Below are 17,424 nucleotides of genomic sequence, written 5' to 3'. Positions count from 1 at the left end.
CACTGATTGGGCACTTCATTTTGGAATAAGATTTGTCTCCATTGGCAATAATAATGGTGGCCTTATCGTCTTTGTTTATAAATATTATTCCTTTGCCCTTATGTGAACGTTTCAATGTACTTAACAAACAAATGAAAAAATGTCTGGATCAGCATATTTTACAAATCTCTACATTCATACAATGTCCGTAGGCTCTCTGCGGCGTGGCATTGGTCATCAAGCTAGGTCGCTAGCTTCAGATGTCAGAAGATGTGTTGCGTTTGTTGAGTGCAGACCTAGTCGGTTTCTCCGTCGAGTACGATGAGTGGATCAAGTTTATACAATTTAAAAAAAGACGCGCCATATCGAAAGTGTATCTACATTTTGTGTCGGCGTGAGAAACCGTTGCTCAAGTACAACTTTGTCGTTGTTTACTCGAAGTGTTCTGGCATACAGAAAGTGTTTAACATTGATATTTCGTACGACGCACTAAAGTACACAGATTCAAAGAGCCATGGTATACCTGCGAATGGGGAAAACATATCTTAATCTCCAGCATTGAAATTCGAATCTGATCCCTATTTCCAGATGGCGAAAAGAAACGCTCGATGCCAACCATACCCACCATAACGTACACAGTGAAGGACCGGGACACGCTGACGTCCGTGGCGGCGCGCTTCGATACAACCCCATCGGAACTAACCCAGCTGAACCGTCTGGCCAGTTCGTTCATCTACTCCGGCCAGCAGCTGCTGGTGCCGGACAAAAATGCCAAATCGGCCGCGGACGGTGAGTCCGACGCCAGCACGGAACGTTCCTCCAACAGCCCCACCGACGGCCGCCGCAAAGGTTCCCAGGAAGATTTGTCACAGGATGAGAAAGGTAAAGTAATTTTGTCCGATCTTCTCTGTTCTTTCCAGGATAGAAAAGGAAACAAGTTTTTTCTTTAATTTTATGGGCGACCGTTAGGTGTGCATAAAAATGTCTATAATGGAATGTGTAATTATTTCACGGCAGTCACGGAGCAGATTCAAGAAGGCTTGCTCACAGATGGCGCTGCAATCTACTTCCAGCATAGCTTCGTTGGAGCAGTCTTGTTTCAAAATAATTGTTACATCGTGTGATTTTAAAATCGAGAAAAGATGGAACAATGTTATTTTTACAAAGTTATTTGCCTCAAAAAGACTATTCAACGAAGAGGCTAATTGTTAAAATCGGTTCAGGGTATGAAAAGGTTTTCAAAAATTTCGCAATTATTTCAACTTTGACAACCTTTGACAACTTCATGGTTGAAGCTTTGTGCTAGCAATCTTGGGCAAAATGTAAATATTTTGCTACACTGTCAAGAAGCCAAGAACCAGCTGGCACTCGATACTTGCAAAAGTGAATTCAATGTGCAATTTCCAGTTTGTAGTGCATTCTTTTCCCAATTGTCCTCGTGATACTCCGTCAATGTTATCAGCAGTCAGTCAATGTTGTGCAGATGGCTGAAACGATAGAAATATACCATCGAAAGTGTGCGGTATAACTGTTTGATGCAATGATGAAAACGGCAGTGTTTTGCAAAAACGGAGGTAAGCGTGTAATGTGAAGTGTATATCGTCGTTTTGCGGCATTTAGTGACATTTTTTATGCATTCTTAATCTGATGATAGATTTTCTTATCGTTGATCGATAACATATGGGGATATCGATTACCTCCTTTGTGCTGCGCGGATACGCCGCAATACATGCCATGCCGCTTGTCGGTTTATAAATTAGCGATCAGGTGTTGATGTTTCAAATAAACTTTGTTGCTTTTGGTATTTACCATCCACCTGCAATGAATTTTAAACTGAAAGTTATATTCGGCCAGTATCAGTAAATTTCAATTAAGTGCGCGAAAACATAACACAGAAGGTAGTACAAAATAGTTTCAGTATGTAGTGTTACTGACCACGTTATAACTACGACCATAGTTATTAATAACGCCACGTTTTGTGCGGAAGTAAGCTGATGTGTGCTTTAGTTCCGGTTTAGCAAATCAACAATGAGAAAAGAGCAGATTTGTAATTACCACCTAAAGGCTGATCTTAGTCAAACGATCACTGGTGCCACTAACCACTGTCAAGTAATCTTTACCGGCAAATGGTCGTTTATTAAAATGACTGCCATAGCCCCTACCTGCCGGCTGTGTATATGGTTTGTTGATGAAAACAGCCCGTAGGCTTGTAGTACAATTGCTTCTCTACAGATATATTGTACGGCACTGTAGTACATGATAAGAAAAAAGCTCATATCGTTGTCACAAACACAAAACCATCCGTACTGCGGTCTGCTGGATGTGTTAATAAGTATTCTTTACGGCCACGAAGCAGCCAGACGGACGGGGATTGTTGCGACCGGTGGCACAAATCGAAGTGCCCTGGCATGTGTGATAAGGGGCCGTGTAAGGAAAACGCACAGCAGCAAACAACTGTGACAATCTGTTCGCTACTTCTACGTACAAACTGGCAATCAAATGAGCTCACAAACGGAAGTTCTAGTTTCACGATACGACAAGAGCATAAATAGCGATCATAGCGTGGAAGTTTTTCCGGAGCGTGTAGTGTGACGATCGTATCTGCAGTAATGCAATCGTGGACCAGAGACTTCGGCGCTATGTTTTTGCGTGATAAACTGACAGGTTCGTGGTTTGGAACAGCAGGGTTTCGTCGGTGTTTACTTTTTGCTGACGACATTGGCTGTGGTATAGCCATGTTAGTTACGGCATGAATAACACGTACGGCTCGCTTTACGTTTTGTTCGGATCGTCTAGCTATAAATTGTTAATGTTAATCATAATTTTTAACAAAATATTTGTTTTTTATTATTCTAGATTTACTGGAAGGGCTGCGCCCTGGATCACCAAAACCGGGTCACATCGAGCGTGTTGCCTCGCCGAACACACAGAGTGGTGGTGGTGGAGGCGGAGGAGGAGGAGGTTCGACTGGCAATGCGGCCACCGGCGGTGACGAGGACGATCCCGTCACTATACAACGCTTTTTGAAGATCAATGTGCGACACATTACCGACGGACAGGGGGTGGTCGGAGGTGTCCTGCTCGTCACACCGAACGCCGTCATGTTCGACCCGAACGTGTCGGACCCGCTAGTCATCGAGCACGGACCGGAAAGTTACGGCGTGATCGCACCGATGGAGTTCATAGTGAACGCGGCCATCTTCAACGATATCGCACACATGCGCGTGCAGGGTGCGGCCGGCGGTAACGAGACGGCTGAGAAGGCCGAGATCTACCACCCGGTTCCGGTGGAAAAGCCATGCTCGCGCTGCGACACGCACTCGCCCGGCAAGGATTCGCTGCTGGTGAAGGATGAAACGTTCCCGGAGCTCGGTGTCGGCTCGGTGGAAGGATGCGACGACCAGGAATCGATCTGCTCGAGCAATGAGCGCGATGGCGATGCGTTCCCGAAGGCGTTCGAGCGGGATCTAGTGACGCCAAACAATCTGCAGCGCTTGCACGGCGATTCGACCGAGAGCGGCGGTAGTTCGGTGGAGCCGAAAGCGTCGTCGGCGGAACCGCCTATGTTTCTGTCGTACGATCGTGACTCGTCCCAATCGCACACACCGAACTCGCTCGACAACAGCGCGACCGGGGCGGCGGCAGATCAACAGGCGTCGAAGTCCGGTGGCGATAAGACTGACCAAACCAAGACCAACAGTATCTTAGAGGATCCCACCATGCGCTCCCTGGAGGAACGACGGAGAAGTCTGCTGGATCAGCACTGGGCCATCCCAAGCAAGGACAGGTTAGCACGTGTGCCAAGCTCTCACTCTTTAAGTACTTTGTATTCATTTCACCCTCCTGACAACTCACACGCCATTGCATGCAATCATCTGAAATTTACTAACAAACTTGTCTCAAAAAGGCTTTACTTTTGTATAGGAAATATTAAAATTGTGTGACAGATACTAACCAATTTCACTTTTTGCTGTTGATATTGTTTAAAGTTTAAGTAAAGTTTCACCAATTGCAATATCAAAACAACACAATAGATATTTTGTGGATCAGGTGAAATCTAACGGATTTAATTAATAATAGAGAATGTTAGTAAATTTCACTATAATCTTTGTTTTATATTATGTTTTGCTTTTATTTTGGAAATACCGCTTCATGTTTCCATTGTGACCTGTCCTGAACCTATCTATTCCAAACTGGTCCATCCCGCGATCCCATTGCTTCATTCATGTTCACCGACGTCCGCCTCCGCCCGCGGAGAGTAGACTGAAATGTAATTGCGATCAATCGTCATCCCGAAGATCTTTGGACGACGAGGAAGCGGCCAGCACGGGCAGTGGAGCCACGGCGGCATCCTCTTCAACGGCTGGGGCGAGCTCGATCGGTGCTGGCCATCACGTTCCACCGATCGCTCCGATCGCCGAGGTCGCTGTTGGTGGCGATGGACAGCTGGTGAAGCAATCGTGCCACGACTCGGGTATCGACATCCGCGACCCGGGAGCATCCGGTGTGGCGGCTGGTGGTCATGGGGCTCTACTAGGCCTCGGTGGAGCAACCGGTGGAAGCGGTAGCAGTGCAGCCAGTTCCGTCGCCAGCATTCCGATTGTGGCTCCGATCGCCACTAAGAAAGTATACAGCGATGCGGATATCGTGCTGAGCGCGGATTGGGTGCCACCGTTGACGATTGCACCGACACATCTGCACGACAGTTCACCCCGCAGTAGCAGCTCGCTCGTTTCCTCGTCCCAGCACGGCTCTACCACTCTGTCGACGGTGACGTCCGATGCTGGCGGGCGCAAGAAAACATCCAGTGTTAGTTTCAGCGTGGATGAGCACGACCCACACGGTGCTGCCGGTCCGGCCGGTTCCGGATCGTTCGAGAAGGGAGCTGGTGAAACGAAGAAAAACAAGGTATTTTCATTGAACCTTTCACCCTATTGCGATAAAAATACTTACTCCATTTGATCTCCGTTTTAGATGCTTAAACGACTCTCCTACCCGCTTGCATGGGTTGAAGGATTGACCGGTGAAGGCGGTAGCAGTCACAAGTCGGACTCGATCGAATCCGCACCGAATACGGGCGACTCGAATCAGAGCGTCTTCTCAAAAGTATTTTCCAGGTAAGTTTCGGCATCCATTTGGGCTATCGTTTAGTGAAAAGATACAAACCGAATATGCAATGGTTGCGATAAATTTAATCTCAAGTTTACGCACCTTTATAAACTGCACAATTTATGGATTTTCCTTGGTTTTCGTTTTTGGTCTGCTTGAGTTAGATCTGTTCACTTCACAGCTGTCTCGCGAGGCGAGACAGGTTTTGGAAAAGGGAATGAATCTTTTCTCGCCAACGTTCGTTTAACAATTGAAATTTGAAAAAGCCTTTTGGTTTTGACACACGACGTACACGTTTTGTTTCAAAGATTACATTATACCCTTTAGTTGATATGGTTTGATATGATTTCCAAACGCACCCTTGCTCGATATAGCATCTAAGTTTGTAAAACTAACGCGCAGCGATTAGAGCAGCAAACTAATCCGTAAACCTGTCACTTTACTCAAACTATCCCGCCGGCCCTCTTATCGTACCTTCGCCATCCCCGCAAAAAAAAAACACAAATCAAATAAACACATCAAAAACAGCTCCCCCATCACATTGGTCTCGGAGCTGGGTGGAAATTTGTTTTTGTCCAAAACCCCGTCGGAAGACTCCGGAGGCTCGCCAGTTCCACCGCTGACACCGCACGAATCGCAGGCAGGGGGGTCGGTTGCGGCCGGGTAAGGATTCGCAAGCTCACCCAAATACCAGCAAAGGGAAAAGCCATCCCGCCTTCTTTCACGGCGCACTCTGTGCTGTGCATTTCTATCACGAACTCCTCTATCCCTCTGTCTTACTCTCACTCTATCACTTTTCTATCACTGTGTTTGTAATAAGGATGTTCTGATATTGTAATTTGTTCGCTATACTTTAATTTCGCCAACCACAACGTGCCGAGGCAATCGTGGATATATATATATATTTTTTTTTTCATTTTGGTTCACTTGATCTTTCCATTGTACTGTACTTTATGCAAAAGTGTGTACATATGTTTGGTTATGTTATTCATCCCTGTTGCCATAGAAATAAGTGTACCCTAATCGTGCCAGGGGACATAAAATTTTTAATTTCGCTTCATAACCTGATCAATAGGATCAAACCTGTAACAGTTCATTATTTTCGGTTTGCTGATATTAAATCTTTTAACCTGTAAACGATATGCATCGGAAGCTGTTGCTATCTTTGGCATTTTCTTTACCCTCTGATACAATTTCTTTTTGACGATCGTATCCTTTTGTGTTAATTCTGTTGATGTTCGTTGATGTTAAAAAAAGGAGGATGAAAGAGAATATTGAGTTTCCATTTCTTAAGCGAATTAGACCACTAGACACACAGTAGAAAACTAGAGCTCCTGCACCTCAACACTTGCGACTTCGCGTAGTGTGAAAGTACTCTTCCTGTGTAGTGAATGTTGTTAGACGGATACCCGTTGATGCCGCGTATAATGGATGTATTTGTTATGCCTGTAGAGAGTGAGACTGCCTGTCTCCGCTCGAATTAACGATCGATATCTTCGACGAGTAACATGATTCCTTTGCTATTCACAGGCGGTCGTCCATCGGTACCTTCATTCGGCCGCATCCCTCCGAAGGAAGCGCCCATAAGCAGAAACAGGCGCCACCCAAGCTCGACTACCGCTCGATGGTGTCCATCGATGACATGCCGACCTTATTCGTTAGTTTCGACAGTAAGTATCCTGCGGTAGTTCCGGCCACGGCGGCTTATCGCACCACTGAATTTTGAATGCCTGTTGTTTACTTACGAAAGTTCATACATTAATGTTGGTTCTTTTAAGAGTGAACAGAATTTCTTTTTATCTTTTAACTAATTGTTTGGATTGATACATTCATAATTTTTATTTGTTCTACAATTAAGCAAATTTGTATTGGAAAAACGACGGTTAAGATTATTTCCCCTTCAAAGGGAACTGTTCATTTTAGATTATTATCACTTAGGATAGATCGTTGTTACTTCTTAATATTTCAAACGCTGGATAAATTACTGTTTTTCTTACCTATTTCAACCACTAATTGCCGAGTTAAAGTAGTCCTTTTACTAAGCTAACCAATAGAAATATCGCAGTTTCTTGTATAAAGCGCTACAAATTAATTCAATCGCACCTCGAAATGTAGTTGCCACTCATTTAGGATTTAGCTGTAGATACTTAGACGCACTCTTTAGCGAATTAAGTGGCGCTACTTATTAGAATTGCTGCGGAAGACAGGAACATTCCATGATAAATATGTTTCACATTTCACACTAGACAGAGATGTGAGAGAGGGTATTTTGATTTATACAACTCTCTGTTTCGTTGTTTCATTGTCGTTTTGACTGTTCTGTTCTAGATGTAAATTTATAATTTGGATTCTTTCTTTTCTTCGGATGTTTCTTTCTTCTCTCACTTTTTCTATTCTTCTATCCATTGTCATTTACGCGCTGCGCTCGCTCACGATTCCAATCGATAACTTCTTTACCACAAACATAAATCATTTTATTCCCACCTGCTTTACCACAAACATAAATCACTTGCGTTTCAACATCAACCACTATTTTCAACTACTACAACAATCCTATCTACAACCGCTCGTCATGAACCAACAACATCTACAACATAATGTACAACAAAACGATTCCAAACAACCAACTTCTTCTACTCGCACCCAGTGAAGGCACCATTGTTTCCTCAGCTTGAGAAACTTGGTAGGTTGCGCGCGCGTGAATGTGTGTGTGTGTGTGTATGGGTGAGGGTGTGTGTATACAGACCAAACAAAAATACTGTGTTTTGTAAACAGTGATCATTCTATACAGCATCCATCCGTTGATCATTTCATTTCTCTTTAATATTCATCACAATACACCTTCTATCAAGCAAATGCGTGTAATCGTCTGAGGTTCAAATTGGTTTCATGTGTACAGTTTTGGATTGTAAATAAATCCTTCACCTCCGTCTGCATCGTCAATGTGGGTTTTGTTGTCGTTGTTGTTTCAAGTATCTTGCCACTATCTTTCATGGTTCCGTTCGGTCGCGATCGAAATGGTAAATGTTAGCCCTGCTAGCATCTTTTTTCTTTTCTCCATCAAATTAGATGTTCTTAGATAAATATAATTTAAGTTCTGTATCGTTTCAATAGGTGTATCCTTTTTCGGGCTTATATAGGGGGTTAATTGTGCTTCTCTTGATCTCTATATAGTAAATAATTCTTCTTGGAAGGTGTAACAATTAATATTTCTGCTGTAATTTATTGTTTTTTTTTTATAATCTAATGCTGGTTTGCATGTCAGCTTTCATTCGAGTTGCAATAATTTACTGTTCATATGCTTAAAAAACGTATGAAAGTTATTGATTGGTTGTGTGTAATAACCTTACTTATATATAAGTGCTAAATTTTCGAAAACAGATAAAAGATTTAAACGCAATCAAACGGTACACGTTTGTGTTACTCGATGCTTTCCTACAGTGTTTAATGCAATAATTCTACCCAATGCGGCACGTAACAGTTTGGCAGTGCATGATACTCGTGCTAAATGTTTCTAGTTCAATGTCTAACCAAAACAACGGACTCAAAAACAAGCCCACCCTGATCTCATTCTGGCTTGTTGCTCTCCCGTTTGCTTTCATTTCATCTACTTCCCCCCGTGAACAGAGCTCATTCCGCGACCGGCACGAGCCTGCCCGGATCCGCCGATGTACCTGCGGTTGCGCATGGGACGTAAGATCGGCAAAAATACACCCCTTCCGACGACAGTGATGTCCTACGGCAAGAACAAGCTACGGCCCGAGTATTGGTTCAGCATTCCCAAGAACAAGTAAGAGCGAGATGATAACGGACTCGCGGGTTTTGATCGTAGATGATTACCTATCTTTTCCCACGCTATGTCTGTTGCAGGGTGGATGAGTTGTACCGCTTCCTCAACGCATGGGTGCAGCATCTGTACGGCGAGCTGGACGAAGCTGCCATCAAGGAGCGAGGCTTCGAACTAATCCAGATCGACACCGAATGGTCAGCGAAATCTGGCAGCCCGTCGAAGGTAATATTTTGTACAGCATGAATCCATCTTGGAAGGGACTTTATTTTAATTTCCTCTTTTTTAAAATCATTTTTAGGACGGTCGTTCCGCTAGTGAAGGAGAAATCTCCGAGTATACACGCGAATCGTGGGAGGTAAGTGTGTTGTGGCAATTCATTTATGCTGCCTAAATGTTTATATCATATTGAAACAAATTGTTAATGTTTTACGAGACTCAAAAACGACCCAGATGGTCAATCTCAGTATGTCTAGTTTCTTTCTCATCTACAATCGTCGATTAAGTGCCTGTATATCTACCGAAATGGAAGGATATCGTATAATTAATCCATCTTTTCGTCTTATCTCTCCTTGTCTCTCTCTCCCGTTTGTTTGATTATTTCTGTGTATTGATTTTCGTTTTTCTATACCTTCCCGACCCTCGCCCGGGGCTGTTCCTTCGTCCTGCCCCAAAACAGCTGCTAAAGGCACCGTTCGTTAAAACCTACAATATAATCAAAAGTCAAACGGGATCCAACGATTTGGACGGCTGTGAGGTTAGAGCTGAAAGCAATTAAATCTTACTAGTCACAAACAATTTCAATGAAACACTCACAGCTACTTTACCCCCCCAAAAACACTGTTGCTATCTAGCGACTCCCTCTCCACCACTCGTACAAATTACAAAAATATCCTCCCTTTATTAGGCTCTGCTGCTCACTATCTGTACACACTGCCAATGTATTTTCGTAACCGTAGTAGAACCCCCGTTACCGTCACACAAACTGTCACACATACATAGACATGTTCTACGTTTTATACATCTCTCGATTTCTCTCTAGTCTTCTTGCCTATACTACCTGCTCGACTGTAGTGTATATTCATACTTTAGCGAACAGTTAATAGAACGGTTGCTGTGTATTGTTATCTGGAAATAGTATGTATGTTACATCTGTCTATTTCCCTATCCGTACTATTCGTTTGTTAGATACTTCATTCAAGCCGCAAAGAAAAGGATTTGAATTTTTGAGATAGAAAATATCTTTGTTGAATCATATACCGAATTTGCATTTTGTTATCCACCCAGAATCTTGTGAATCTCTAAACGTTTCGCATGTTAAATTACCATTTTTTGCCAACACAAGCAGAACGTGTTTGGCCCACACGAGGATACAATTTCTACGGCTAGAGATTTCTGGAAATCTATAATAGAGAATTTTTTTATTTTGCATTTTTGTTGTTGTTTTGTTTTTGTTTTTATCGAAATATAATCTAGTTTGCCTTTATTCTTCGAAATTGGAGTATCATAATAAGCTAATTTAGACAACTAAACAAAAACTATACTTTGAAAAAAAGACACACAATATGATGCCATATTTTGTGCGTGTTATGCCATTCATTCTAATGTTACTCGTTCGGTCTATGTTAATCGCAAAATTGCATCCTTAGTTCACGCTGGTATGTGTTCAATGTTTAGGCCACTTATTCTATCTCCTTTTTGGCAGTTAGCTTTTATGATTGTGATTTAGTTGCTACTGCTTGTTTTCTTAGCAATTAGCCCGCGTAAGGACACGAGTAGGATTCGAAACAGTTGTTGTTGTTAGTAGGATTCAAACTTCTCAAAACTTTACTACAAACAAATTATTCTCGACCATGTTTCTCCTGTGTCCATGTCCCAAACACATCGTGCTGTGAAACATATCTGTTCTTAAAATAACTGTTATAGTACTAGTTCATAAGTCTGATAAACGTGGATCGCAAACGATTCTGATTCGCAAACGAACTTATTATCTCGCAACTTATAAAACATTAAATTCTGTATTCTCGACATTAAGAGGGCATTACAGCTAGCAAATATTCAAGTTCAACAATCGGTGCTATTTTTCGAACATCTGTTTGTAAACTTCTGTACCTCGTGTGCCGGAATTAATGCAAACATGGTGTGATGTAAGTACCTTGAAGAAAAAACAACATTGAACGAATCTCACATTGAGGTCAACGAAACTGCCTACAAGAAGCAAGATTATTCAATCTTACACTACTGGTCGAATCGCGTTTGTTTACTCAAATCGTCTCGCCCATGCCCTTTCCATTCTAGTATTCCAGTTATTTGTTTAAATTTGCGAGCAAAAGAAGAAATGATAAGAAAAAATCAACACCATCGTTTGTTCCATCGTCTGGCATGTTTCGTTGATAGAGGAGCAAACATCACACTCGTCACGCCAAAAATATACAGACGATCGTGTGCCGGCTAAATGAAGTGTACGCTCGCGCGTGGTTTTAATTTTGGAAGAAGAAAAAAAACAACCCAAACAATTCATCATCAGTAAAACGGTGACATAATCTATGTTCGTGCCGTCCACTAGCGAATTGTTGACCGTTCTCGCTGCGGTAGTTGAAAAGGTTATCGCAATAGTCTTCTTCGTCTAGCCAATTGGGCGAATGCTCCAATTTAGCGGATCAATTGCGTCGCGATCAATGGAAGACAAGTTTTCCTGACCGGTGCAAAAGTTTGGTATGAAAAGCTAATATGACAATACATACCAAAATTGTCAATCTTTCACTCATGGGAAAAACAACATTTGTGCGTGCCAGCAAGCCCCTACACAACTCTTCTTCTTCATCGTGAATCCTTTTTTCTCCTGCAACAGCATCATAATGACATACATTATCTTGCCATTGTACGCCATGCAAACCTGTTTATTTGGCGAAAAAACACATCACATACCCATAAAAGGGGTTGAGTAAAGGAAGGAAACGAATGAATCCAAAAACAGGCCTCTTCTCTTCCAAAGCAATTTGTGGTCTAAAAATAGCGTTCGTGCGAAAATACCGGTTTTTTCGGCAGGTTCGATCGGGTAGAGGAGGGGTAATTCTGAAGACGTGACATCCAAGCACCGCCAATGATCGTCTTGTCGCACTCAAGACGTGCACGTTTGCCGCCGTACTCAAGAAAGCCTTCCGTTTTATCGTCTTGCAGCAGCGATGGGAACTGAACTTTGGGTGTTTTTTTTATTAATTTGACTTTTGTTACTTTATACGAAACGCGCCAAATGTTCGTAGTGCTGTCAACAACAATTCGTACATAGATAGGGAAAGGAGGGATTCACCTTCAGAAGGACGTTCGGTCACGGAATTCGCCTTGCGACCGCAAGCGTCAGCAGAAATCCAAGCATCAGGCACGATCGCGTGACTCGGCTACAGTGATGCCACGTGAGGAACTCACCACCGTCTTGGCGATAGGAAAGGGAATGAGCCACCCATATCTCCACCGTCTTCCAAGGACCTACTACACCGATCGTTGTACAGATTTTGATCGCCAATTGCTTGTCGTTGGAATGAGAACAGAATGCATGCTCTCGACTTTGGAACCAAGGTTCGTTTTCCATCCTACGGGGTTCTTAACACTGTCCGAAGGACATACCGGAGGAGACCGTTCCTTTCTCAGCAGGATTCGCTTCTGTTTCAGATAACTCTTCCAACGATGATGCAGTTGTCTTTTCATTTCCCTACTCCAAACATGGCTATCAATCGCGCCTTCTGTCGTGTGGTGAGGTGCGTAAACGACACCCGGGCACGAAGTTGTAGCACCAAACTCGAAACCCCTAGCCGCCAGACTAGAGGCGATCGCAACAGTAGCAACAGCAACATGCGCAGCACACGGGCACATTTGGTTCGAAAGTCACCATCCTTGATACACCGAGCAAAACTTCTTCCATGCCGATTTCTGGCCCGCTTCCTGTATCTCATCTGTCCTTCACCGTCTGGTGTCGATTTCGACGGTACCGCTGGGCAGATCATCTTGCAATGTGTTGTGGTCGTGGTGTAGTTTTTTTTTTTCTTACTCCATGTTTGCAGTTGAACTTAAAATCAAAACAACCCTTATCACGTGTTGATGCAAGTTATTCCACCATGCGCCGGTTATTTCGAGATATCAAGGTTAATATAGCGATCGTATCACCGGTGAGCAACGAAATACATCAAACCTACAACATACGATGAGTTATTTTAGAAAGTTCATGAAGGACACGCAAATCGAATCTTTTGCCTGCTTCTGTTTTTGAACATGGTTCTAGCATACTTGAACGATTCATGGATGATACCACCCTTCAATCGTCACCTAAACGATGACCCCTCGAAACGTGCACTAACCGTACCAACCGTAAGAAAGATGATGATCATCATCGATAGTCAAAAGTTTCAGCCACAATAACAAAAAACAACAGGTCCACATTAAGGTTACAGCATAGGAAAACTACGAACAGCCGGCGGGAACTTGTCCCTTTTTGCCCCGCGGCCAAGGTAGTTTTCCTCTGACAAACAATTTGAGAGCTACCCACGACCGATCAACAGACTTAGGGTTTCGGTTGGATTCCGGTCTTCCGGGTCCACGTTAAGGGTATTCATCCCTGACCGGTTCTGAAACTGTACTGTTTGTGTTGTTATTTGGTCATTAGAACACTAAATTCCCTGTTTGACTGCTACACAGAAGGTGCATCTTTTATCGTACCATCGGTGGCGTCGTTTGAATTGGAAAAAAGTGCCCCTGTTTTCGCCCGAGCCAGAAGTTGGAAGAAGGAGAAGGTTGCCGGACATGCGGCGAGGTTCGGGTGGTTTGTTGTTGTTTTGCGCTACGATTGCGCGATCACCTTGAAAACGCCACAACATTCGCACCCGGACGGCGGCACCCCCCAGATACGTTGGAATTTGAACGGGTCAGAATGTTTTCACTCACGTTTCTGGCCGCCATTTTTGTTTACCCCTCCGCCGAGCGCGCCCGCCGGTAGTAATTTCCCGTGGCCAGCGTACAGCAGTCGCCGGGCGCTTGTTGAGAAAGTGGCCGCAATGAGCTGCACAGTTGAACCCCAGTGTGTTTTCCTTCTATTGCTATGAACCGCCAAATGTGGTGTTGTTTTCCATTCTCGCATTCCATTGTGGCGAAAAATTGTAAATGGGGTGCAACCACGGCTACACAAAGAAGTCTTTTTCGTCCAACCATCCGCGGATGGTCGGAAAACAGCAACACACACACACACACACATACACCCAGCCAACAAAGGTGAGCTGCAGAAGAAATCGCGCATTCGCCTCTCACCGGGACCGTGATATTCCGCGCGGTTCCGCTGGCGATCCGCTGGCGGGTGGGGGTTTTTATAGTTTGGTGGTACTATGGTAACCGCGATCACCTTGCCCACGCACACACACACACTCGCATTGTACGCAGTGAAGAGGCAAGGCGACGCAGACTTTCTCACAAGTCGTCCCCGCGACGAACGTCGATCGTCGTCCGCCTGGCCTAACCGTCCCCTGGCGGCATGGACCATTTCATTCTGCCATCCGCTGCGACGGACGACACGCAGAACTTTTTCCTCCACCGAAGCACACGGTTTGGAAGCTGTGGTGATGGGTGCGTTGTTATCGAATTGAGTTTGGTTCGTGTGTGAGCGGATCGATTGGATTTATTATACTTAGTGTACTACAAACATGTCGAGTCCCAGCGTTGAAGAAGCGGTGTAAAACAAGCATCAAACCCAACTTTGCTTCCAAAAGTGCAACTATTACAAAGGGCCTTCCGTGTGAGGTGTCTTGTGTGAATAACGTGTAGTTTTTGGATTTTCTGAAAAAGAAAAACATTACTTTGTGTCGAGAAAATATACACCGTGTTTTTTTCACAATTAGTTTGGAAAACCCCTGGTTGGAAGGGGTCACAGGTGCGCCAGTGAGAAAAAAACGAATATTCCATTTCTATGCCACCGAAACCCAGTGATTCACCGGGTTACGGTTGGCTGTTTACCCGAAAAACGGACGAGTCTTTCTCAAACGTAGTCAGTCAACGTGTGCCACAGTGTACTTGCGCACGCGCGCGCTCGTTTTTGAACTGATTTCCTTTCGACCAAACCACCGGCACACGATCGCCATCGTTAATCATCGCCTCAGCGCGCAGTGTAAAGTGGCTGTAACGGTGCATGAGTTTATTTTTCGGATCATCGAAAACAACGATCGCACACTCAAAAAAAAAAAACTAATCTTTGTTGTTGGTACCATTTCTCTCTGCCCGCCATCGCCGGATGGATGCCTCTGTGAAGCTGCGATCTTCGCGTCTGCATGATCGCGCTCTCGCCGTTGTGGTGGATCGCGACCGCCAAAGAAAAGAGTCGAAACGATCTTCCTAATCATTCGCGCAGCTCTCCACTGTTGGCCGCGATCCGCGCTTTCCACTGCTCCGCTGTCCGTTTGGTGGGGAAAGCTAAGCTCACAATAAAAAAAACTAGTAGTAGTATACTGTCCCAATAACGCTTACATCCAACCGTACGTTCCCGCTCTTTCTCTCTATCTCTCTGTCTCAGTGCATACTGGTTTTCTTCTGTGTAAAAACGTGTGCAGATCAGTTACATCGGCGACCCCGGATCATCCACCAGCGCACTACGGAAACTGTCGATCGAAAAACATCCCGTAACGAGATTCCGTTCAATTCCATCCCCTCCCCAATACGGTTCGAACCATCCCGATTGGCCCGGTTTTTAGTGACAGTCCGGTCCTGTCATCGGACGGAATAGGTTTTGCGACCTACCAAAGAAAACGCTCGACGACGCGAGTAGTAGAGGAAAAAAGTAGCATCAAGGAGCTGTACCGAAATCTGTACACTATTGAGGTTGTTCGAGTGTGCGTGTGCGTTTGTGTGTGTGTTTCTAGGCCGAATTAATGCCAATCACGCTAATCTTCTTTCGCCGTGTCCACTGTGTGGTGTGTTGATCTGCAGTAACGGTGGTCAGTCGTACGCTCTCTTCCTCGCTGGACGGGACGATCCCATCTCGAACGTGTGCTCTCTTTTAGTTTTGTAAATTTATATTTCATCGAAAGTAGTAGGCCATTTACCAATTTCGACACACTTATCTAGTGACAGGCGGGAACTGTCAACATCAAAATCCTGCATCCTGATCGACGTACCTGAAACTGTGTCGAGAGAAAACGGGAAAACTAAGCCACCACTAATCGAATTTCTCTGTGCTGTGATATAATTTTGGTTTCAATTGCAACGATATACTCAAATACCCCTCTCTCTCGTGATTGTATTACCGATTGCCGATCTGCATACCGTATGGTGATAACTCCGTTGGCGTGTTTTATCAGTTTATTTATTGACCGGTTGTAGTGTATTCGTGTGTGTCCTTTTCTTGAACCCGACGATCTTCGGCTACCGAAGCTGTTTGTTATCTTATCGCCACTGATAATCAATCCGAGCGCAAATGATGTCGAAATCGAAAATCAACAAATTGACGAAGTATTTAAAGACGAAGGTAAAAATTTGGTTTTTTTACATTAACTTTTGTTCGTAACTTTTACCCCATGGCGGGCAATGCTGCATATTTGTAGCACTCATAGTACTTATCATATTATTTTAGCTTCAAAGTGCCAATTGAAACGTATCATCATGATCAATTGTTCAACGTGGAAAGCAACTAAGCTATAAATAGAATCATTTAACTTCCCACAAGATGGCGCAAGTTTGTTTACACATTAGACCAAATAAAGTGGGGTGGCAAATATCAGCAGGCTTTGCCTAATAAAGCGGTTCCACCTGTGCTGCTGCTCGTAGGTGCCAAGAAAATGCTAATCATCCTAGACCTTCCACGCACATAGTTCAATTCACGTTAAGGCAAACCCGCTCCTGCCCGTCGTAAAAATTAAAAAAAATGCGACATGGAACCGACCCGTGTTTTATACCTTCGACAGGATTGTGAACAAACTGTTGTGTACATAGCATGCTCAACGTGTTGTTGGTTCTTTTTTTCTCTCTTGCAGTTAATATTATTCACAAGCACGTCGTCTAATTACACTGACTGAAGTGAGGGCCCGTGCGGTCATTGGTCAAATTCTGTGCAAAAAGGAATTGATAGATCCGGTCCCTCTCGCCCGGGCACATTGTGCTGTAATGGAACCGACGGGAAGGAAGCTCACGTTTACGACCATGACCGGCTCCTGATCGGTTCCGTCGATTATGATGATGTTCGCTTCGATCGACGGACTACAGTGTGCCCTTTTATAAGATTTTTTTTCCATCTTTGCTATGGTCACGTATCTGCCAGAGCCTAAATTCTAATCTATAGCTAGTGCAGGCTCGGTGAATGTTCCGGTTTATCCTCGATAAGGTCATCTAGCATACAAAATTTTGAAGAATGATGGAAAAGATACAATTGGTTCTTGAGCTTACGATTAAAAATAGTTCGCCTCATTAACTAGGTAATATCGAAGCATACTTTGATGTGCATAAAATATCGAAGTGAGTTTCATATAGTAGAACCAAAACAGGAAAATATTCATTTAAAAATGTCATCGCTTTTTCGCTAA

The 17,424-nt window shown here is 43.9% G+C and overlaps 1 protein-coding gene across 3 annotated transcripts in view; it reads left to right on the top strand.

Annotated features, from left to right (window-relative positions):
• LOC131259663 (TLD domain-containing protein 2) overlaps positions 1-17,424 on the top strand; it is a 64,085-nt gene that overhangs the window by 34,221 nt on the left and 12,440 nt on the right. Inside the window, exons 6-16 of one of the 3 annotated variants that reach the window (XM_058261207.1) lie at positions 568-861; positions 2,836-3,766; positions 4,242-4,887; positions 4,954-5,096; positions 5,617-5,751; positions 6,619-6,758; positions 7,736-7,771; positions 8,716-8,878; positions 8,959-9,100; positions 9,177-9,233; positions 9,555-9,632. In XM_058261207.1, the coding sequence (XP_058117190.1) occupies positions 568-861; positions 2,836-3,766; positions 4,242-4,887; positions 4,954-5,096; positions 5,617-5,751; positions 6,619-6,758; positions 7,736-7,771; positions 8,716-8,878; positions 8,959-9,100; positions 9,177-9,233; positions 9,555-9,632 (2,765 nt within the window). Of the gene's footprint in view, positions 1-567; positions 862-2,835; positions 3,767-4,241; positions 4,888-4,953; positions 5,097-5,616; positions 5,752-6,618; positions 6,759-7,735; positions 7,772-8,715; positions 8,879-8,958; positions 9,101-9,176; positions 9,234-9,554; positions 9,633-15,696; positions 16,374-17,424 lie in introns of those variants that run through there. The other 2 variants (XM_058261208.1, XM_058261209.1) reach the window with 2 other exon arrangements.

The sequence above is a fragment of the Anopheles coustani genome, chromosome 3 (genome assembly GCF_943734705.1).
Source record: "Anopheles coustani chromosome 3, idAnoCousDA_361_x.2, whole genome shotgun sequence".
NCBI classification, from domain to species: domain Eukaryota; kingdom Metazoa; phylum Arthropoda; class Insecta; order Diptera; family Culicidae; genus Anopheles; species Anopheles coustani.
Note: the sequence above shows the minus strand (reverse complement) of the source record. Positions and strands in the feature narration are given on the sequence as shown.